The sequence below is a fragment of the Mobula birostris genome, chromosome 1 (genome assembly GCF_030028105.1).
Source record: "Mobula birostris isolate sMobBir1 chromosome 1, sMobBir1.hap1, whole genome shotgun sequence".
Lineage (NCBI taxonomy): Eukaryota > Metazoa > Chordata > Chondrichthyes > Myliobatiformes > Myliobatidae > Mobula > Mobula birostris.
In genome coordinates this window covers 202,490,698-202,514,020 of record NC_092370.1, presented here as the reverse complement: position 1 = coordinate 202,514,020, position 23,323 = coordinate 202,490,698, and the positions used below count along the sequence as shown (strand labels likewise).

Here is a 23,323-nt window from a genome sequence, read left to right as displayed (position 1 = left end):
TCTTGCAGCCTGAATACTATTACCTCATATAATGTCGAATCAATTGACATAGGCAAGAACAGGGCTTTGCTTCTAGATGAGCTCAAAGACTTCTGTGCTTCTTTTGACCCTCAAGACATGGAGGAACCATTACAAACAGCCCACCCCCCCACCACCCCAATGATCCTCTAATTTCATTCTCTGGGGTGGGCAGTCTTCAGGAGGGTGAACCCACGAAAGGCATCTAGCCCAGATGGGTACCTGGCCAAGTACGAAAGATCTGTGCTGATCAACTAGCTGGAGTGTTCACTGAGATATTTAACCTAAAGGCTGTGGCTTAGCCCTCTGCTCTACTCAATTTATACTTATGACTGGGTGGCTAAACAGAGCTCTGCCATATTCAAGTTTGCTGATGACACCATTGTCATACGCCAAAGCAAAGGTTTTGATGAATCAGTATATAGGGGGGCATTTGAAAATCTGGCTGACAACAACCTCTTACTCAGTGTCAGCAAGACCATGGAGCAGATTACTGACTTCAGGAGGAGGAAACCAGAGGTCCATGAGTCAGTCCTCACTGGAGGATCAGGTGGAGAGGGTCAGCAACTTTAAATTCTTCTTCGTTGTTATTAGTTCGGAGGACCTGTCCTGGTCACAGCATGTGAATGCAATTACAAAGAAAACATGGCAATACCTCTTCCTCCCTAGGAGTTTGCAAAGATTCAGCATGACATCTAAAACTTTGACAAACTTCTCTAGGTGTGTGGTGGAGAGTATGTTGTCTGGCTGCATCACATCCTGGTATGGAAATGCCCGTGTCCTTAAATGGAAAATCCCACAAAAAGTAGTGGAGATGGCCCAGTGCACCATGGACAAAACCCTCCCCAGCATTGAGCACAGCTAAATGAAACACTGCTGTAGGAGAGCCGCATTGACCATCAGGGACCCCCACCACCCAGGTCATGCTCTCTTCTCGCTGCTGCCGTCAGGAAGGTGGTACAGGAGCTTCAGGACTCACCACCAGGTTCAGGACCAGCTATTATCCCCCAAAACATCAGGGTCTTGAACCAAAAGCAATAACCTTACTCAAGTTCACTTACCCCGTCACTGAAATGTTCCTACAATCTATGGACTCACTTTCAAGCAGTCTTCACCTCATGTTTTTGTCATTATTTATTATTATTATTATTTCTTTCTTTTTGTATTTGCCATTTGTTGTCTTTTGTACACTGGTTATACACCTAGTTGATGAGGTCTTTCATTAACTCTGTTATGGTTATTGGATTTTTTGAGTATGCTTGCAAGCAAATGAATCTCAGGATTGAATATGGTGACATATATGTACTTTGATAATAAATTCATCTTGAACAGTTTCCCATTAACCATGATTAAGTATTGTGGCAAATCATTTTGAACACACGATTAAACATCATCAATTTTTTTTATTTCAGAAGTGTATAAACCACTGGAATATTTGGAGTTTGCCAAGTTCATTATTTACTTATTACTACCCCAGATTTTTAATTCTTTTCAGGAAGAACTGAATTTGTGTGGTCTCTCAGAAATCATAAAGGATTTCTCCGTAGAATGAATTATTCTGAATTCTATTTAGTTATATAGGCAAACAAAATATTAATGAACCAACAAAAGATTAACAATGAGTAGAAATAAAACTAATAAGGATGTTTGAACAAAATGAAAATAAGTGACAGCAGACTATGCTAAATTTTAAGGATATGAATTATGGAAAACTAGAGATTTTTTAAAAATGCTGGAAGTATTAAAACTCCTTTTAAAAATATTCATTGGGAACTTGTGTTTGTACATTGTTTTTGCCTATGAAGTATTGATCATTCACTTGTCTTTTTTCCAAGCTTTTCAAAACTGAAGGTGAAACGTATTAGAAGGAACCAAAAATTGGTTTTAAAAAGCTCATTTTAAGCACAACCTGTAAAACAGCTCACTCAGTACTCCTCCTTCCTCAAATTTCCCTTTCTATTGAAACTACTATGCCAAAGCTCAATTGTTTCCTGCATGCTAGCTGCCCTCTGGGTTAATTTTAACTATGCACAGCTTTGACTTAATTGCATTTGTCTGTACCTTTATCAACAACTGATGAGATACTGAGATACTTCATGTGTTACGTTCTGCTGTCCATTTTGTCACTTCCTTGTTGTAGTCCAGATGATTTGAGGTAGCCTTTCCCTTTCAGAATTTGTATTGCCCTTTGGTTCCATCCTGATAATGTATAAATTATCTTCATCCTTATTCCCATTATTGTAGTATACATTCATTAATTAGCCACATGCCCTGTATCTAGAAGCACCCTGTTTAAATTATGATTTGTCCCTTTAAGGGCTGGATGCTGAGAGGACAGCTGCTCGACTAAATACCATCTTATCGATTATTTGAGTGCATTGTAGTGGAATTGACACAATATAGCCTTACACTATTTAGAACCTGTTAGCTGAAGATTCTGATCTTTATGATAGTAAAATAATTTTTCATCTGGTGAGTGTAGCCATTGAAAATATTTACTCATTTGTTCATATTTGCTATATATTATTTTCTACTTGAAGTTTTTCACGTTTGACTACCCTCTTCCTCTGTGACATTTTTATACTATACCAACAATCTTGTCATTTTCCACTTCTGTGTTTTTCATCCCTTTGAACATCCTTTTGCTGAATTTGTGGATCTCCTTAATTAGTCCCAGTAAAGACTTTGTGTCGACTCCTCACAGAGTTCATGCACGTTGTTTTTCTCATTATCTCATTCTTTTACTGTCTTTGTTAACTTTCTCGTGTGTTTGTTAATTTTAGGGAAGTATCTTTCTTGTTTGTTCACATTAAAACTTAAAAGCTAGTCCACTGGTCTTCTATTGAATTGATGGGAAGAATTTCCCCTATTGTGTTGGTTGTTACTGGTTTTGGGTGTTTCTAACTTCCAGATCACATGAAAATTATGATTCCCAGGCTTGCCAAAATTTTTATTTCTTGTCAATTTGTTGGTACGTTCTTGTTCTCCCAATTGATACCAGATCAAAAAGAGCATTGTTGCTGTAGTTTCTTTGGCACACTGGATGAAGAAGCAGCCGGGCATTAAATCCATTAGCTCTGCCCAAAGCAGTGTGTGTGAAACAGGCCTTATTACCAACGCAGACTGTGGAGTAAGCAGAGGTACTAGGATAGCTTACGAGGCAGTGAGGAGAGGCTTGGGATGTGGATCAAAGCGTAAATCAGATTGAGCATAGGAAACTCAAGGAAAAGGCAGTATGTTAGGGTGAGCAGGATCAAGGGCATCGCAATCTGAAGTTCATATCTGGATTACTTGGTGGTGGCCACAGGAATAGGATTTTGGTTAGTGGTCATGAATGAACTCCCATTTGCAGAACTCGGAGGATCCAGGAACAAGCAAATCTCTCAATGTGTCATGGTACAGTTCCAAGGGGAAAGCATTCTGTACTCTGAATCTTGTACTCATTTCCATTCTTAGGATTGGATTGGAATTTTGCCATGCTCTTGATAGACTCAATTAATGGTATGCCATGCTGATGGTTATGGTCCTGCCAGGTTATTTTTTAACACTCTTACTATGTATCTGCATTATAGAATGGGTGTCTTTCTTCAGTTTCCGCTTTACTTACAGCTCTCCACAGATTCATGTTACTTGCGGAGTTTTTCTGTCCATGGAGACATTATCCAGCTCTACTTCTCATTGTCTCAAATAGTTTCCTCCCTTACTTCTTTCAATAAATGTTGAATCAATCCAATTTGCATGCCTAAATATTGAGAGAGGAAATTTCTCATCAGAAGTAATCAGTAAATTGGCATCTCATTCAGCTCCATCAGTCTGAGAGGGACTGAATATTGTGCAAGAATGCCGGAAGATACCAATATTATCGGGTCATTTAACGTGGACATCATAGGCGAATGACAGTTCCCTTGTATTTTTGCAGTACTCGTGTGCCTTTAATGTATTAGTTATCTGCACTGCGATCTATGAAGTGCGATGATATTATTTACTTGGGTTTAGTTTTGACGAGTAGTATTTTCAAATAGCACTTCTAAGTATTATTCTCTGCAAAAAAAAATTAAGAAGTTACTGAACATTGTGACAACAGCAATATACCAATTGTAAAACAGGCTCCAAATCAATCCAATACTTTGGATAGGAACAGGAAGTATAAAAGGAAATACTCTAAAGAAAATTTGACCAAAGCTGGGGTCAGAGATAAATTGGATGTTGCTTTGTAAGTCTTTTAGTGATTGAAACTGTAGTAGTGAATGGATCAATCAAATGAAAAAGAGAATACAGTTTAAAAAGAAAATAATTTGAACAGATTTAAAAATCTAAATTGAAGCATTTGCATAAAATATTGTATGACCATTATATGATCCAATTTGCTTTGCAACCTAGGTTGTGTTTGTGAGGTGTGGTCACCAAATTATTGTACGAAGTGAGGCAATTCATTCAATCAAAGAATCTACATCTCATGTTCTCAATATTTATTGTTGTCATTATTTCTATTCTCTTTTTTGCATTTGCACGGTTCATTGGTTTTTCATACAATGGTTGTCCGTCCTGTTGGGTACAGTCTTTCATTGATTCGAATGTGATGTTTGTGTTTACTGTGAAAACAATAGATCCCCCATTGAACTTGACCTTGAGCCATATTTAGAGGGTGAAAGAGCAGCACAAGCTGCAGATTTAGAGAACAAATTATCTTTCATTTTAATTGTGTGTTACAATCACTTTGGTATTTGGGTAGCTAACTTCTTGCCCACTTTCTGGGTGAGATAGTGGTTGTTTAAGGAAAGGAGCTTAAGAGGAGCAAATAATTTTTTAGTAAGAGAGGACATTCCACCAACTAAAATTTAAAATTACAATACCTTAGGAGGATTTTAATTTAAATAAAAAGTCATTGAAGCCTGTTAAAATGTAGAGTACTATACAAGGTGACGATAGCATGTTACCCATTTAGATTATCATTATCCATAGCATATCTCTCATGAAAATTAAATTTCATGATAAATATAGAATAATGTGTGGAGTTCACGCCAAGTTATTAAAGCACAAAAAATGCAACAAATGGAAGGCTGGAAAAATAGAGATGAGAATTGCCTCCAAGTGCTAGACAATTTGTGTTGTGCCCTGCCATCTTTACTAAAACATGGAGCCAGCCTCAAGCCTTCCCTTGAGTGCTCTGAAATTGCTGCTTTTATATGGCTAGCACCAAGGGGAAATTATAAAAATTGAACTCTTTGTATAAAAACTAAAAGTGTTAACAAATTCATTTAAATGAATGAACTGAAAGTAAAATGAAGGATGCCCAAAAAAAAAAATTGTTTTACTGGACACAAATGTCACTGGTTAAGAAATGCTATTAATGACAGTATAATAACGAAAACATGTTTCTGCCTTGGAGAGGAAACTCATCCAATTTATTCGTCTACTTAGCTATATAATGTATAGCTTTCAGTGAGAATTGAAAACCAATTTGAATCCTGGACTACTGAAATTACTAAAGAAAATTCAACCCTCAATCCTGAGTGTTAGTATTGAGCAGGAACCCAAGTGAACTGACTGTGTTAATTTTGTGTAAGAGTAGATCAGAGCCCCTGACGCCCCAAATCCTTTTCCCCGTGTTGTAGAGTGCATAGTGAGATATTCTCTTTTTGCCTGGATGAGTGCAAACTCAAAGCTTGATACCATTCAGGACAAAGCTGCCTAGCTGATTGACATCCCATACACTGACCTAAGCATTAATTTCTTCCATCATAACTACAAAGTACACTTTAATCAGACGTCATCTCCCAAGCTCAACTGCCAAGAACGTGGTGGGTAATGCATGCAAGTGAACACTGCTATTGCTGTTGCCTCTTGAGTTGCTTATGACTGCTGGTCTAAAACTCCTTTCCCGACAGAATTGTTGGAGTAACCTTCTTGGAATGTTGGATGGGATCATTGACCTTTTATTTTTCCCCAATTCATGGTGTCTTGCCCTTATTCTTTGAGAGTATGATTATAACTGCAGGCCGATTATGATTGTCAGGCAGACACTCATTTTATATTTGAAAATGCAGTATGATAAGGCTTCGTTACTTTAATTTAATAATATTGGTAATAAACTAGTAGAGAAGGGCAATTTGCTTGGAGCAAGTTCCATGATGACAACTTTCCATAGCGTCAGTTTCCATTTTAAAAATACAGACAAGAGAATTTGCATTGATAATAGTGTTATGCCAAATAGTAGCAGAAATATGAGCATGACAAGTAGAATTTTGTTGATGGCACTGTTATATTATATGATATTTAAGTTACTGAGGTGATAGGTATAAAATACATGGGAATCTGTAGAGCATTGTTTGTAAATCAGCCAATGAGCCTACCAACATCACATAGCATTATGCATGGCCTAAAGACACAAACAGGCAAACCTAATCCTTGAGCATTAAACTGAAGAAGCTTGCTAGTAAGGCAGCTATCAAATGGCGTTGGATTTCTGTAATCTTTCCGAGAAGAAATTGAGTGGACCATATACTGTGGGTAAGGTGTGGAACTGGTTTGGAGCTGGTAGTCAGGGAGCATTCCTACTCCCCATGCCTCTACAGGAACTAGGTAACTTGTAACTTCTCTTCCTTCACAGCTTCCGAAGAATCTGGGGTGCAGAGGGCTTGGTATGATTCACTTTGAAAAGATGCCCTTAAGGAGGGAACTGCTGACGGCACCAAATTGACGAGTCTCTTTACTTCAGCAGTGTGATGGGGAAAAAGGACATCGTTTTCTGCTTTGATGTCTCTGCATAAATGCAGATTGTGAGATTAATTAAATCACAAAATTATGTATTACGATGACCAAGCTATTTGACTTTTCGTGGCATGGCCTGTGTGGAAAGCTGTTGTGCTTTGGGGCGATCAAATTTGATTGATTTAAATGGTTTACACTGTGACCTTCCTTTGTATAACGATGAAAGCATTGCACAGTGCTGACAGCCTTATCACTGTCTTATTGCCAATGATTCAGATTTTCATGAAATCATTTTGTTGAATTCTAAGATTAAAAGATAAATTATGAGTTTATGATTAGTGTGTAGTGATATGGATCTTAAAGTTCTTTGTGTAGCAATTTGCAGCTGCAGTGTGTGGGGGTATGTACATCAATAGCTTCTTTGCAGAGTTTAACATTATGATTAACTAGCTTTGAGTTTACTCAAAGATGTTTTCTCCATTGACATGTTGTGCAACATTTTTGTAAAACTGCCTCTTTTCCAAATCATGAGACTTCCTATTATCTTCTGGCCAAATACTGCCTGACAGATTAACCTCCAATGCTGTGTTGAGAGCAAGACCACATCCAGAGCTCTCACAGAAAGCTCAGAATTGCGAATGCATACTACTCTGGAGTATTTAAAAAGCCAGTTATTATTTCAATCTGATGAGATTGCTTAGACCAAGGGAAAGCAAAATTACTTTGTCAACCAAACTCATTGTCTAGTAAATAAAAATCTTAAGTACTACATTCTCTGAAACATCTGCATGACTTCATTCTAATCTCTTAATCATCTCAAATGTGGGTGTTATTCTGCTGGCTGCTGGGACTTCAACAACCAAGCCTCTGACCTCTGACGTTCCTGGCATCAATTTGCCTTCCTTCTTGTGAAATCAATGGATCTTTCTCAGAAACATTATTTCTGTTTCAATTTCCACAGGTGCTGCTTCACCTTGTGAGTGTTTTCAGTACAAAACTATGTTAATTAATAATGATTTGATATTGAAGACTCTCTAATCTTGTATTATAATCACATTTATTTGAGGTATTGTGGTAGTGCAAAGAGGGAGTTTCCCATCATTCCAAATAAGATAAGATAGTTCTTAGAAAAATCCCTAATAATGGAAGAAAACTTGTAGATTGAGGATATTTCTATGAATATATTAAATAAATGCTTATGAATGGTGGAAGCTGGACTTTGATATATTAATGTATGAAATGTTCTGTTCATTTTAAAGAAAATGAAGATACCATCCCTGTGAATTCAGAATCTCAATACAGTATGATATTACTATCAGATCCACATTGTCAGTAGAGGTTAAAATTTGACATTAACAATTGGAATTGGAACTCATTTATTATTGTCACGTACTGAGGTATAGTGAAAAGCTCGTCTTCCTTACTGAACACACAGATCAGATATTACACAGTGCATTGAGGTAAAACAAGGTAACGCAATAGTATAATGCAGAATGAAGTGCAACAGGTACAGAGAAAGTGCAGTGCAGGAAGGCAGTAATGTGCAAGATCATAATGAGGTAGATTGTGAGGCCAAGAATCCACCTTATCATAGTAGGGAACCATTCAACAGTAGGGTGAGAGGCTTGCCATGGATCACCTGAGGTGGGTAGGGACTCTTATTATGCTGGCTGCTTTGGCGGATCAGTGAGCGGTGTGAGTCCATGGGGGTGGGGGGGTGGGGGAGGAGGCTGGTTTCCATGATGTGCTGAGCTGTGCCCATAGCTCTCTGCAGTTTCTTGCAGTTATGGACAAAGCAGTTGCAATTGTGTTTTAATGTTGTTTGACATTCCAAGATTGGGGTTGATGTTTCTTTATTTTATCTCCCTAACATAGATAATGAACACGTTTATATGGAGCTGATGCAGAAACTCTACAAGTATTGTCCAAAGGAATGGAAGAAGGAAGTAAGCAAGGTGAGTTACCCTGCTTTCAGTACAGCCCAGAATCTTCCATTGGCCTGGAAATGTTTTTATTTTGCATGGAATAATAGGTGACCGGATATGCATTACAAAAGATAATTGTTGAAGGTGATTGCAAATAATAGCAAAAGGAGGTTTGAGTGGTTTATGAATAGTAACTGACATGAAAATTACCATAGATGCCTGTCATTACACAGGCTGAATTAGAGTTAATATGGTTACTGTATGCTTATGGTAGTAAAGTGCATGCAATTGATGCATTCATAGAACTTTCAATTGTCCAATTCATACGTGACACTTTTAGAATGAACCAGGTTCAGTTTCTTATACAAGGAGGAGGAAAGGGGTCATGAGGGATTCCAATATGCAGGGAGATTGGGGAAAACCAGGTTGGTGCTGGATCCCAAAAGAAGGATTATGTGGAATGCCCGTGAGGTGGCTTTTTACAGCAGCTTATGGTCAAGCCCACCGGGGAAAAGGCAATTCTGGATTGGGTGTTGTGTAATGAACCAGATTTGATGAGGGAGATTAAGGTAAAGGAACCCTTAGGAAGTAATGATCATAATAATGATAGAATTCACCTGACAGTTTGAGAAGGAGAAGCTAAAATTGGATACAGTGGTATCACAGTTGGGTAAAGGTAACAACAGAGGCATGAGAGAGGAGCTGGCCAAAATTAACTGTAATGAGACACTAGCAGGGATGACAGCAGACCAGCAATGGCTGGAGTTTCTGGAGGTCCATCCGCAAGAAAAAGAATCACTCTAAAGGAAGGATGAGGCTGACAAGGGAAACTAAAGATAGCATAAAAGCAAATGGGAGGGCATACAATAAAGCAAAAAAAAATGTGGAAAGTTAGTGGATTGTAAAGTTTTTAAAAAACCAACAGAAGGCAACTAAAAAACAATAAGTAGAGCTATGATTAAATACGAAGGTACACTAGCCAATAATAGGATACCAGAAGTTGTTTCAGATATATAAAGGGTAAAAGAGAGGCAAGAGTGGACATTGAACCACTGGAAAATGATGCTGGAGAGATTGTAATAAAGAACAAAGAAATAGCAGAAAAACTGAGTAAGTATTTTGCATCAGTCTTCACTGTAGATGACACCAGCAGCATGCCAGAAATTTGAAAATGTCAGGGAGCAGAAGTGAGTGTAGTCGTTATTACTAAACAGAAAGTGCTTGGGAAACTGAAAGGTCTGAAGGTAGGTAAGTTACCTGGATCAGATGGAGTACACCCTAGTGTTCTGAAAGCTGAAGAGATTGTGGAGGTTCTGGAGGACTGGAACATTGCAAATGTCTCTCTGATCTTTAGGAAAGGAGGGAGACAAAAAAAGGAAATTAGAGTCAGATAGCTTGACTTCAGTGCTTGGCAAAGTATTAGAGCCCTTTGTTAAGAATGAGTTTTCAGCATATTTGAGGCACACAATAAAATAGGCCAATGTCAGCTTGGTCTCCTTAAGGAGAAATCTTGCCTGACCAATCTGTTGAATTTTTTAAAGGAGATAACAGGTAATATAAACAAAGGCGAGTCAGCAGAAGCACAAGGAAATCTGCAGATGCTGGAAGTTCAAATAACACACACAAAATGCTGGTGGAATGCAGCAGGTCAGGCAGCATCTATAGGAAGAGGTACAGTTGACGTTTCGGGCCAAGACCCTTTGTCAGGAAAAAACGTCTTGGCCCGAAATGTCAGCGGATGTTGTTTACTTGAAAGGCCTTTGACAAGATGCCACACATGAGGCTAGGGTTGCCAGCTGTCCCTTATTAGCCGGGACATCCCGTGTATTGGGCTAAATTTGGTTTGTCCCATACGGGACCACCCTTGTCCCATATTTCCCCCACTAAGGTAGAGTGTTCCTATGAAACCGTTCGTAAGTCGAAATGGTGTAAAGTGCAGAAGCAATTACCATTAATTTATATGGGAAAAATTTTTGAGCATTCCCAGACCCAAAAAATAACCTACCAAATCATACCAATAACATATAAAACCTAAAATAACACTAACATATGGTAAAAGCAGGAATGATATGATAAATACATAGCCTATATAAAGTAGAAATAATATATGCAGAGTGTATTAGAATCGAGAAGATTAAGCCAAAACCGATTTGTAGAAAAAAAATCAGCACGTACATGCATGCGCACGTCACGCATGTGCACACAGGTGCCCGCGCAAGGCATCATGGTCATGGTAGTCTTTCTCAGGGTAAACACAAGTGTCCCGTATTTGACTGCTACTTTTGTCCTTGATTTGGGAGTGAGAAAGTTGGCAATGAGGCTGTTAAACAAGCTGAAAGCCCATTGCGTTATGTGAAAGATACTAGCATGGACAGCAGGTAGGCTAACTGGCAGGAGGCAAAGAGTCGGAATAAAAGGGGCCTTTTCTGTTTGGCTGCTGGTGAATAGTGATGTTCCACAGGGGTCAGTGTTGGGACCACTTTTCATGTTATATGTCCATGATTCATTTGATGGAATTGATGGCTTTGTGGTCAAGTTTGTGAAGGATACAAAGATAGGTGGAGGGGCAGGCAGCATTGAGGAAGCAGGGAGTCTGCAGAAGCACTTTTTGACAGATTAGGAGAGTGGGCAAAGATGTGGCAGATGGAATACAGTGCTGGGAATGCTCAGTCAACCGCTTTGGTAGAAGGAATAAAAGTGTAGAATATTTTCTAAATGGAGACTGAATTCGGAAATTAGAGATGCAAAGGAACATGGGGAGTCCTAGTGCTGGGTTTGCCAAAGGTTAACTTCTAGGTTGGGATAGAAACATAGAAAACCTACAGTACAATACAGGCCCTTCGGCCCACAAAGTTGTGCCAAACATGCCCCTACCTTAGAAATTACTAGGCTTACCTATAGCCCTCTATTTTTCTAAGCTCCATGTACCTATCCAAAAGTCTCTTAAAAGACCCTATCATATCCACCTCCACCACCGTCACCGGCAGCCCATTCCACACACTCACCACTCTCTGAGTAAAAAACTTACCCCTGATATCTCTGTACCTACTCCCCAGCACCTTAAAGCTGTGTCCTCTTGTGGCAACCATTTCTGCCCTGGGAAAAAGCCTCTGACTATCCACGCAATCAATGCCTCTCATCATCTTATACACCTTTATCAGGTCACCTCTCATCCTCCGTCACTCCGAGGAGAAAAGCCCGAGTTCACTCAACTTATTCTCATAAGGCATGCTCCCCAATCCAGGCAACATCCTTGTAAATCTCCTCTGCACCCTTTCTATGGCTTCCACATCCTTCCTGTAATGAGGCGACCAGAACTGAGCACAGTACTCCAAGTGGGGTCTGACCAGGGTCCTATATAGCTGCAACATTACCCCTTGGCTCCTAAATTCAATTTCACGATTGATGAAGGCCAATACACCGTACGCTGCCTTAATCACAGAGTTAACCTACACAGCTGCTTTGAGCGTCCTATGGACTCGAACCCCAAGATCCCTCTGATCCTCCACACTGCCAAGAGTCTTACCATTAGTACTATATTCTGCCATCATATTTGACCTACCAAAAGGAACCACTTCGCACTTATCTGGGTTGAACTCCATCTGCCACTTCTCAGCCCAGTTTTGCATCCTGTCAATGTCCCACTGCAACCTCTGACAGCCCTCCACACTATCCACAACACCTCCAACCATTGTGTCATCAGCAAATTTACTAACCCATCCCTCCACTTCCTTATCCAGGTCATTTATAAAAATCATGAAGAGTAAGGGTCCCAGAACAGATCCCTGAGGCTCTCCGCTAGTGACTGACCTCCATGCAGAATATGACCCGTCTACAACCACTCCTTGCCTTCTATGGGCAAGCCAGTTCTGGATCCACAAAGCAATGTCCCCTTGGATCCCATGCCTCCTTACTTTCTCAATAAGCCTTGCATGGGGTACCTTACCAAATGCCTTGCTGAAATCCATATACACTACATCTACTGCTCTTCCTTCATCAATGTGTTTAGTCACATCCTCAAAAAATTCAGTCAAGCTCATAAGGCATGACCTGCCCTTGACAAAGCCACGCTGACTATTCCTAATCATATTATACTTCTCCAAATGTTCATAAATCCTGCTTCTCAGGATCTTCTCCATCAACTTATTCTTGAATAAAGGAAAAACAGCCGCAACCCTCCAATCCTCCGGAACCTCTCCCATCCCCAATGATGATGCAAAGATCATCGCCAGAGGCTCAGCAATCTCCTCCCTCGCCTCCCACAGTAGCCTGGGGTACATCTCATCCGGTCCTGGCAACTTATCCAACTTGATGCTTTCCAAAAGCTCCAACACATCCTCTTTCTTAATATCTACATGTTCAAGCTTTTCAGTCTGCTGCAAGTTATCAATACAATCACCAAGATCCTTTTCCATAGTGAATACCGAAGTAAGGTATTCATTAATTACCACTGGTATTTCCTCCGGTTCCATACATACTTTCCCACTGTCATACTTGATAGGTCTTATTATTTCACGCCTTATCTTCTTGCTCTTCACATACTTGTAGAATGCCTTGGGGTTTTCCTTAATCCTGCCCGCCAAGGCCTTCTCGTGGCCCCTTCTGGCTTTCCTAATTTCCTTCTTAAGCTGCTTCCGATTAGCTTTATAATCTTTTAGATCTCTAACATTACCTAGCTCTCTGAACCTTTTGAAAGCTTTTCTTTTCTTCTTGACTAGATTTATTACAGTCTTTGTACACCACGGTTCCTGTACCCTACCATAACTTCCCTGTCTCATTGGAACGTACCTATGCAGAACTCCACACAAATATCCCCTGAACATTTGCCACATTTCTTCCGTACTTTTCCCTGAGAACATCCGTTCCCAATTTAAGCTTCCAAGTTCCTGCCTGATAGTCTCATAATTCCCCTTACTCCAATTAAACGCTTTTCTAACTTGTCTGTTCCTATCCCTCTCCAATGCTATTATAAAGGAGATAGAATTATGATCACTAACTCCAAAATGCTCTCCCATTGAGAGATCTGACACCTGACCAGGTTCATTTCCCAATACCAAATCAAGTACATCTCTCCTCTTGTAGGCTTATCTACATATTGTGTCAAGAAACCACCTTGAACACACCTAACAAACTCCACCCCATCTAAACCCCTCGCTCTAGGGAGCTGCCAATCGATATTTGGGAAATTAGAATCTCCCATCATGACAACTCTTATTATTACACCTTTCCAGGATCTGTTTCCCTATCTGCTCCTCGATATCCCTGTTACTATTGGGCCGCCTATATATAAAAAAAAAACACCCAGTAAAGTTATTGACCCCTTCTTGTTCCTAACCTCCACCCACAGAGACTCCATACACAATTCCTCCACGGCGTCCACCTTTTCTGCAGCCGTGACACTATCTCTGATCAACAGTGCCACGCCCCCACCTCTTTTGCCTCCCTCTCTGCCCTTTCTGAAACATTTAAAACCCAGCACTTGAAGTAACCATTCCTGTCCCTGAGCCATTCAAGTCTCTGTAATGGCCACTGCATCATATCTCCAAGTACTGATCCATGCTCTAAACTCATCTGCTTTGTTCACAACACTACTTGTGTTAAAATAGACGCACCTCAAACCTTCAGTCTGAGCGCGTCCCTTCTCTATCACCTGCCTATCCTCCCTCTCGCACTGTCTACAAGTTTTCTCTATTTGTGAGCCAACCTCCTCTTCCCCAGTCTCTTCAGTTCGGTTCCCACCATTCTAGCTTAAACTCTCCCCAGTAGCTTTAGCAAACCTCCCTGCCAGGATATCGGTCCCCCTGGGATTCAAGTGCAACCCATCCTTTTTTTACAGGTCACACCTGCCCCAAAAGAGGTCCCAATGATCCAGAAATCTGAATCCCTGCCCCCTGCTCTAATCCCTCAGCCACGCATTTATCCTCCACCTCAATCTATTCCTATTCTCACTGTCACGTGGCACAGGCAATAATCCCGAGATTACTACCTTTGTGGTCCTGCTTCTCAGCTTCCTTCCTAACTCCCTGTAGTCTGTTTTCAGGACCTCATCCCTTTTCCTACCTATGTCATTGCTACCAATATGTACCACGACTTCTGACTGCTCTCCCTCCCACTGCAGGATATCTTGGATACGACCTGAAATATCTCGGACCCTGGCACCTGGCACCTGGCACCTGCATCCACAGAATCGCCTGTCTGACCCCCTAACTATAGAGTCCCCTATCACTGCTGCCTTCCTCTTCCTTTCCCTACCCTTCTGAGCCACAGGGCCAGACTCTGTGCCAGAGGCATGGCCACTGTCGAGAGTAGTAAGGAAAGCATATGCAATGTTAGCATTCATTTCTAGAGGAGTAAAATATAAAAGCAAGATTATAATAAGGATTAATGTAACCTTCGTCAGACCGCATTTGGAATACTGTGAGCAATTTTGGGCCCCATATTTAAAAAAATGATGTGCTGGCATTAGAGGAGGTTTATGAGAATGATCCCAGTAATGAAAGGGTTAATGTTTGAGGAGTGTTTGATAGCTCTGGGCCTGAACTTGTTGAAATTTAGAAGGAGGAAGAGAATCTCATTGAAACCTATTGAATATTGAAAGATCTAGATAGAGCGGATGTGGAGAGGATGTTTTCTGTAGTGAGAGATTCCAGGATTAGAGGGCAGAGCTTCAGAATACAAGGACTACCTTCAGAACAGAAATGAGGAGGATTTTCTTTAGCCAGTGGGTGGTGAACCTGTGGAATTTGCTGTCAGATGTCCGTGGAAGTCAGGTCATTGTAGAATTTGATAGGTTATTAATTAATAAGGGCATCAAAGGTTATGAGGAGAAGGCAGGAAAATGGGTTTGCGATGGAAAATAAATCCGCCAAGGTTGAATGGCAGAGAAGGCTGAATGGGCTGAGTGGCCCATCTGCTCGTATGTCATATGGAAAGGACACACATCAACACCCTGGTGATGGTAATGTATGTTACGTTGAGAAAGCACAAAGCTGCTGCAAAAGACAAATATCAGCCTGTCTGTGTTTGAACATGTGCAATCCATAATATGTGAGCTGAATGCACTCCAGTTCCAGGAATTCAGATCAGATGGAATTGGACCACAAAGTGAGTTAGCACCACGTTAGATGTCGGTTTACTCTACCCAATTGACTTAATTCATCAACTTTTGGATCCTAATTTAGGATGTGGAGATTTATTTTAGTTAACTTGGCATGAGAAAATGAATTTTCCTTGTTTATTTGTTTTGGTTTCATGCATAAGGCACACAATCAGAAATTCTGTGGAAAATCTGAACTCCTGTCATCAAATTGATATTTCTTTCCTTTCTGCAGGGCATTGACCAGTTTGGTCCACCAATGATTATTCACTTCAGGGTACAGTACTACGTGGAGAATGGGAGATTAATTGGGTGAGACTAAAGTGATGGAAGGTTTTTTTTTAAGCTTTAGCTAAGATGATAAGCCAATAATAGTTTTTAAGGATGCACATATTTGTAAAGTGGTTTTGATTAAATTACAGTGTCCATAAATATTCAGTAATTAAATTGTTTACAGCGTGTGCACAGATGTTCTCACTGCTTCAGTGAATTTACTTGTGTCTTTCGCTCAGGATGAAGTCAATCTATTTTATCATTTCCATTTGTTCAGCTTTTTTTCTGCATTATTGCTTTAAGCTGCACAATTCACAAAGTGCAGGAGAAATCGGAGAAATGATCGAAAAGAGTTCTGTCTCCTTGTCTAATATTAGAATCAGGTTTATTATCACTGACTTGTGTTGTGAAATGTGATGTTTTTTGACAGGAGTACAGTGCAACATAAAACATTACTACAAGCTAGGGTGAATGATGAGGTGGTGCTCGTGGACTGTTCAGTAATCTGATGGTAGAGGGCAAGAAGCAATTATTAAAACTTTAAGTGTGGGCCTTCGGGCTCCTGTGCCTCCTTCACAATGGTAGAAATGAGACGAGGGTATGTCCAGAATAGTGAGGGCACTTAATGATTGATGCTGTCTTCTTGAGGCACTTTTTGAGGATGCCTTTGATGGAGGGTTCTGCCAGCAGTGGAGCTTGCTGAGTTTACACCCCTCTGCAGCCTCTTTCCATCCTGAACATTGGAATCTCCACACCAAGCAGTAATGCAGCCAGTCCAAGTGCTGTCAACGGCACATCTGTCCTAAACCTTCCATCAATCGATTCATCAATGCCTCTCCCAACACACGCCTTCACAATAATGCCTCTGAAAGGGAAAACTTTACAAAAATACCTTATCAGGCATTCAGAAGCAGGAGCAGGGAATCCAACCCATCGAGCCTTCTCTGCCATTTACCAAAATCATGGCTGATCTTCTACCTCAGCCCCATTCTCCAATGCTCTCCTACATTATAGGTTTCTGCATTTTTGTCCACATCTGATATTCAGCTATGTATTACAGCGTGGCTTGTTGGTAGGGTATCTCAGTTAAGTGCATGTTGAGTATAAAGACAATCATTAACAAAGAAATAGTGCAAGTCCACAGCTAGGTATTCCTTGAGTCTGAAAAGAGAGCTATCATGTGCAAATTAGAGGTTTAATGGTATCCATTTGGCTGAAAAAATAGTCCTCTGCCTGTTGTGTATTGGGGATGTAATGACACTGTTTACTTGTCTCTCCAAACAGCATTTGAAATCATACTCTCTCCACTGCTGCTATATTTTGGCAGCTGTCTGCATCATCCATAGAATACATTGTGGCTGCTTGCAAATGTTGCTCTGATAGCACCTCTTAAGTACTCTGACCTCTAGCATTGAAGAACTCAGGGGAAATTTGCCACACCTCTAGGTTCAGCTCCATCATACTGAATTCAAAACCTCAAAATTTTCCCATAAATTACAGCGTTGAAGTAATTTTAAGCTCATGACTGTAGCAGGTCGAGGGATTCTCTCCACAAGACCATAAAGCATACAGTAGGAGCAGAATTAGGCTATTCAGCCCGTCACATCTGCTCTGCCATACCGTCATGGCTGATTTATGATCTCTCTCAAACCCATTCTCCTGTCTTCTCAGTAACCTTTGCTCTGACTAACCAAGAACCTGTCAAACTCCTCTTTAAATATACTCAATGACTTGGCCTCCACAGCTGTCCGTGGCAATGAATTCCACAGATTCACCATCTTCTGGCTAAATTTCTCCTCATCTCTGTTCTAAATAGATGTCCCTCTATCCTGAGGCTGTGCCCTCTGGTCCTAGACACCCCCACGATGGGATGCATCCTCTCCACATCCAGTTTATCTAGGCCTTTCAATATTCGATAAGCTTCAATGAGATCCCCCTCATTCTTCTAAACTCCAGCAAGTACAGGCCCAGAGCCATCAAAAGCTCCTCATTCATTAACACTTTCATTCCTGTAATCATTCTCCTCTGGACCATAATCTCTTAGCTGGGGGTGGAAGCTGTCAGGGATGAGAAAAAACATTGGCCTTAGTAGTGATGCTCACATCCCATAAAATAATAAAACAAAACATTGAGCTCAAATTTATTGTTAAAGAATTAGAAGTGGAGGAATTTACCAAAAGGAATTTGAGAGTACTGGATGTTTGATGGGAAAGCTAACTCTGAGTCAGGGCTCCAAGGAAGACGTTGGAGAGGGTTGTGATGTTGGAAGAAGGAAGGGGTAATGTAAACATTTAAATACAGGAATGTGTTGGGGAGTGTGAGCCAAAGCAAGGCAGCAGTAGCAGTGTGATGAGAGTGTGGAGTGTGACCTGAGACTGATCTGTACGTGTGAGCTGACACAAATGGAAGATGGAGTAAGAATCTTCCGCTGCAGAGGTACAAAGGGATTTCTGAGCTTCTCAGTGCTGATGGGATAAGATCCGAGGAAAGATATGTGGGTAATAAAAGGAAATGGATGTACTGTTCGGTGAGCGGGTCAGGCATTCAGCCCTGATTTAATCATCACATTCAGCTGTGTAAACTTCAGATATAGCTAAGACTAAGATTAAATTAGTAACATGGACGTTAGGGACTCTGTGACCACATAATAAAACTCCAGTCTCCCCAGTGTTTATCTGAAAGAGCTTACCAACACTCCTTAAAAACAAAGAGGGAGTGACACATTCAGAAGTGGCAAAAACTTAAACATCATAATGCAGTTATCGTGGCTTTGATCCTAATCTGCTATTTTTCTATTTCCAGTGACAGAATAGCGAGATATTATTATTACTGGCATTTACGGAAACAGGTTCTTCAATCCCAGTGCATGCTGCATGAAGAGGCCTACTTTCTACTTGCCGCTTACGCATTACAAGCAGACCTTGGCAACTACAAAAGGCACAAACATTATGGAAAATACTTCGAGCCAGAAGCTTACTTTCCTCCTTGGGTATGAACTTCAATTTTTTTTCTCTTTATAAATAAAGATGTGAGCCAAAACTCCAGTGTAAACTGTAGCTGGGGTAAGCTTACGAATTTGGAACATCAACAAGATTCTTCACTTTGAAACCTTTAAGTTTCATTCAAAATTCCCTTGAAATTTGGAGAAGGTTTCAATAATCTTGTAACTGAATGCAGGTTATTTGTGAATGATATTTCACCATTTACATCCTGGAGGAGGGTCTTCAGAGACTGAAAGGAGTTATGGATTTGGGCGTAACCTGATTTGGGAAAACTGGAAAATAAAACTTATGGGGCTTATAAAGAGGATGATATTTTCTCAATCCATTCAGTAACTTGAGAAACTGACTATCAGTTGCTTGGGGTCCACCAGTGTCTCTTCCTTGGTTGTGGATTTGTTTGATGTGAGTGGGAAATAGTAAAAAAGTATCTCCCATTATTGGCCTTGTGATTATTCTATAGAAATGTCAAGTTTGTGTGTTTTTGAGTTAAGTGCAGGATTTTTACATTCTATTGTGTTGAATTACTAGAAGCAATTCTTGGGTTTTAGGCTACAGTGACCTAATATAGTCAAATGAATTGCAAATGGTTGATTGGGGCCTATCCTGCTGTGGAATGTGGGGAGCATTAACCTTACGCTGCCTACTAAATATCATGTTGTCAGTGGTTCTACACAGAACATCCAAGTTATTAAGATATATCACAAACAAGAAGGGTCCTAGCATCAATCCCTGTGGTGCATCAATGCCTGCAGTCAACAAAGCATCAATCCACCATCACCCTCAGCCTCCTGTCAACATGCCCTTGTTTGGATTCAATTCGTCAGTTCACCTTGGAGTAAGGTAGAAAGTTACTGCCAGAATGGAGTTTGTATGTTTTCCCAGTGACTGCATGGATTTCCTCCCACATTCCAAAGACATATGGTTAGGGTTAGTAAGCTGGAGGCATGCTGTGTTAGCACCGGACTCGTGGTAATATTTGTGGACTGCTGCCCAGCACAATACTTGCTGATTTGATTTGATGCAAATGATGCATTTCACTGTATGTTCCAATGTACGTGTGAGAAATAAAGCTAGTCTTTGACCCTTCTGGATCTGCGCGCCATGCAGGACCTTGTCAGTTGCCATACTGCCCTCTATTTAGATAACACCTACCACCCTGCTTTCATCAGTCTTCATTACCAGCTCAGAAAAGCACAGTGTTTTTAGTGAGGTGGGATTCTCCCTGCACAATGCCATGCTAACTTTCCCTAATCAGCCCCGTCTTTCAAGCGTGCATAAGTACTCTCCCTCAGCATTTTCTCCAGTATTTTCCCTACCACTGACAGAAGGTTCACTGGCCTTTTGTTACCTGGGTTATGCATGCTGCACTTCTTAAATAATGGTATCAGCTATCCTCCGCTCTTCTGGCACTTCACTTATGCCTAACAAAGTTGCAAAAATCTCTCTGTCAAGTCCCCAACTACCTCCCCTCTTGTTTGCCATTGCATCCTAAGATGGGTCTCATCTGGCTTTGGGGATTTAACAACCCTTACAAATTCAATGATATTTAACATCTCCCCCTTTATAATACTGACCTTCTCCAAAGGATCAACACACCCTCCCTGAACTCACTATCTTCCATTCAGAATATAGATCCGAAATATTCAATTCGGACCTCACCCATGTTGCCTGGTTCAATCATAGATTAAAATTTGGTCCGCTCTTCCCTTGACTACGCTCTTGCACCTGATATTATAGAATATCTTGAGATTCTCCTTAATCTACTAATCATGGGTATGTTGTGGCACCTTTCTGCCCTTTTTGTGAAGACTACTCACTTTTAGAAGCCTACACACTCCGTATTCCTCAACAGACCCCTTTGATCCCATTTGCCATGTTTTCTTTATTTTCCTCATTAAAGTCTCTTATATTCTTCATCGTCTGATGTTTCCTAATCCAACAGATCTTCACCAAATGTGCTGGCCCTGTACTCTTAGTAACTCTCTTTTTAATAGACTCTCACTTGACCCAGCTGGTGGCGTAGTGGCATCAGTGCCGGACTTCGGGACGAAAGGTCCCCAGTTCAAATCCAGCCGGCTCCTCTGCACGCTTTCCATCCGTGCTGGGTTACGAGCTGGTGATCTGTTTGGAAACTCACCCGGCAGAAGGCAACGGCAAACCACTGCTGTAACTTGCCTCGTACGCAGTTCCCCGCTACGTCAGAGAGGCGTGGAGAGAAATCGTCCGCTAACCGGAAAAACTCTGGATGTGACGTACCTTTCCTCACTTATCAACTGTTGTTTACCAAAGGTATCTGCTCCCAATCTACTCTCAACGGGTCCTCTCTAATGCCATTGATATCAGCTTTTCCTTACTTCAATACATTAATTTGAGAATCAACCATTTCCCTTTTCAAAACTACCTTGAAACTTACAGAATTATCGTCACCATTCTGAGTGCTTCCCCGTTGAGATTTACACACCTACCCAGTTTCACTTTCCAGGGCAAGATCAAACAACGCCCCTCTCTAGTACCTCTATCAACATATTGTCTTCACAAACTCTTGATCGCAATTTAAAAGATAAAATCTCCCACTGCTATAACCTTGTTGAACTGTATGTTTCTGCAATTTGTTTACATACTTGTTCATCTAGTTCCCAATGACTGTGTTGAGCTTTCGAGCCGAGACCCTTCATCAGGACTTTCAATGACCTCATGGGTCCAATTGTAACCAAGCATTCCAGTGAATGGATCATAAAGTGCCATGTTCTGTCATCAGCAGCACTAGCCCCAGCCACAGTCCAATTCTGCACCCCCCCCCCACTCCCCCGGTTCACTAAGGAACAAGAGTGATCACTCGGGATTCATACTTCATCCTGTGTTCCACAGACATCCTTGTCCCTGGTACTGTTGCATAGCCAACAACCACATCTTTCCCTTGTACACACTGCCAGCCAGTCAAGCTCAGCAGACCCACTGCCCAAGGATGTTAGATGCCAGCCACTGATCAACTTCCTCTCTACTGCAGGGAACATTGTGCACAATAGCAGAAAGAAAAACAAACTGCTGGGGATCTCTGTGTCAGGCAGCGTCTACAGAGGAAAAGGACAGTTAATGTTTCTGGATGAAGACCCTGCGTCAGCCCCTCAGTGATTTGTGATTTTTCGCAAATCATACTGACTGTAGATTCCTGTGTCTCCCTGGGCACAATGGAGGCAGCAGCAAATAAGCAGAGGATTAAGAATCCTGCATGTCCTGGCCCCTAAGAGGGGCCATTTCAAGAAGCTTAGTGGCTTAAGATGTGGCCATTGGTAGGCTGGAAATATTCATTGTGACTATCCTTGTGTCACACCTTCCCCTCACAACATATTCTTCCCTAATTTATGAGGTACAAATCATGTGAATGTGTGCCTGTGGCTCCCCTGTCCCATCTCTGGACAACTGCATCCAGATATTTATTTCAGACCCCCTAGAAGCTTAGCCTGGTCAGTGCAGGACAGCTTACTGGTGGCCAGCACAGGGCATCCTGCGTAGAAAGGCATTATCTTTATGGTAGTCAAATCCATTCAAAGATTCATGGTCCCAATCATGATGTCTTGTGTAATGGCTGATCTTGCTGTCTCGCAAGTAGCTGCTGCCCAGTGTCTCAGGGCCCAGCCAGAAATCTGGACCTGCTATCGTGTGATTACAGAGTTAAGTTAGGTTTACTATTATCCAGTGGCTTACTAGATCCAGTGATTCAGACCTGGAGCTGGTCAGGACTATTCTCCAAGGCCACTTACTCTCTTCTCCACGAAGGAAGCATGGATGAGCAAAAGCCAATGGAAGACAGGTGATTAGCTGAATGGCACTTGGGATGAATTAATTCCAAGTGTTTATAGAGTCATAGAAAAGTACAGCACAGAAACACTGGCCCAACTTGTCTGTGCTGAACCATTTAAACTGCCTACTCCTGTCGACCTGCACCAGCCCCATAGCCCTCCATACCTCTACCACCCACGTACCTTTCCAAACTTCTCTTAAACATTGAAATCAAGCTCGCATTTTGCACCACTTGTGGTGGCAGCTCATTCCACGCTCTCACAACCCTCTGAGTGAAGAAGTTTCCCTTCATGTTCCCTTTACATTTTTCACCTTTCACTCTTAACCCATGACCTCTGGTTATAGTCCCACTCAACCTCAGTGGAAAAAGCCTGTTTGCATTTACCCTACCTATACCCCTCATACTGTTGTATACCTCAATCAAATCTCCTCCCAATATTCTACATTCCAAGGAATAAAGTCCTAACCTATTCAATCTTCCCTTATGACTGTAACAC

At 41.1% G+C, this 23,323-nt stretch overlaps 1 protein-coding gene across 2 annotated transcripts in view; it reads left to right on the top strand.

The window, feature by feature from the left end:
* Nucleotides 1-23,323, top strand: part of frmd6 (FERM domain containing 6) — a 130,294-nt gene that overhangs the window by 53,873 nt on the left and 53,098 nt on the right. For both annotated transcript variants that reach the window (XM_072269119.1, XM_072269127.1), the window contains exons 4-6: nt 8,605-8,684; nt 15,986-16,062; nt 18,826-19,012. In XM_072269119.1, coding sequence (XP_072125220.1) covers nt 8,605-8,684; nt 15,986-16,062; nt 18,826-19,012 — 344 coding nt within the window. The remainder of the gene's footprint in view (nt 1-8,604; nt 8,685-15,985; nt 16,063-18,825; nt 19,013-23,323) is intronic.